Genomic DNA, 441 nt, shown 5'->3' with positions numbered 1-441 from the left:
CCCAACACAACCGCCACCTCCAGTCCGGCACAGACCCAGGCTGAGCTGCCCTTGGTGTATTTTGCCTCCCTGAGTTTGACCAGGTGGGACTTTGAAGCACTGCAAGGGGCACTCTGCAGCGGGGAGTCCCGGTGTCACTGACACTCGAGTTCTTGTGCTAGAAGGCAGGGCATGTCCATGATGCTAAGTAACCCAGCTCCCTGGACAACCTAGCTTCCTCGGCCCGTTGCCACAGGCTGCCCAGACCCACAGTTCCTCTGGAGCCAAACTTTGCTCTTTGATGGCTTTTATTGACATGGGCAAGCTCAGCTGGATCCCACTCCTTGGAGCCGAGCCCGGTCCCTGGCCCCCGGTCCCTGGCACCATCACGCGGGGACCTCTGTCTCGCCCTGCGGCTGCTCCTTGGTCTCCAGAGCCCGGCGTGTGTCCCCCTTCCACCGC

At 61.7% G+C, this 441-nt stretch overlaps 1 protein-coding gene across 1 annotated transcript in view; it reads right to left on the bottom strand.

Moving 5' to 3' along the window:
* Positions 1 to 365: 365 nt before the first annotated feature.
* Positions 366 to 441, bottom strand: part of ANKRD2 (ankyrin repeat domain 2 (stretch responsive muscle)) — a 3,304-nt gene continuing 3,228 nt past the window's right edge. The window contains 1 exon segment of the mRNA XM_010146248.1: positions 366 to 433. Within this exon segment, the coding sequence (XP_010144550.1) occupies positions 366 to 433 (68 nt within the window).

This window comes from Buceros rhinoceros, unplaced genomic scaffold, assembly GCF_000710305.1.
Source record: "Buceros rhinoceros silvestris isolate BGI_N320 unplaced genomic scaffold, ASM71030v1 scaffold20982, whole genome shotgun sequence".
NCBI classification, from domain to species: domain Eukaryota; kingdom Metazoa; phylum Chordata; class Aves; order Bucerotiformes; family Bucerotidae; genus Buceros; species Buceros rhinoceros.
Note: the sequence above shows the minus strand (reverse complement) of the source record. Positions and strands in the feature narration are given on the sequence as shown.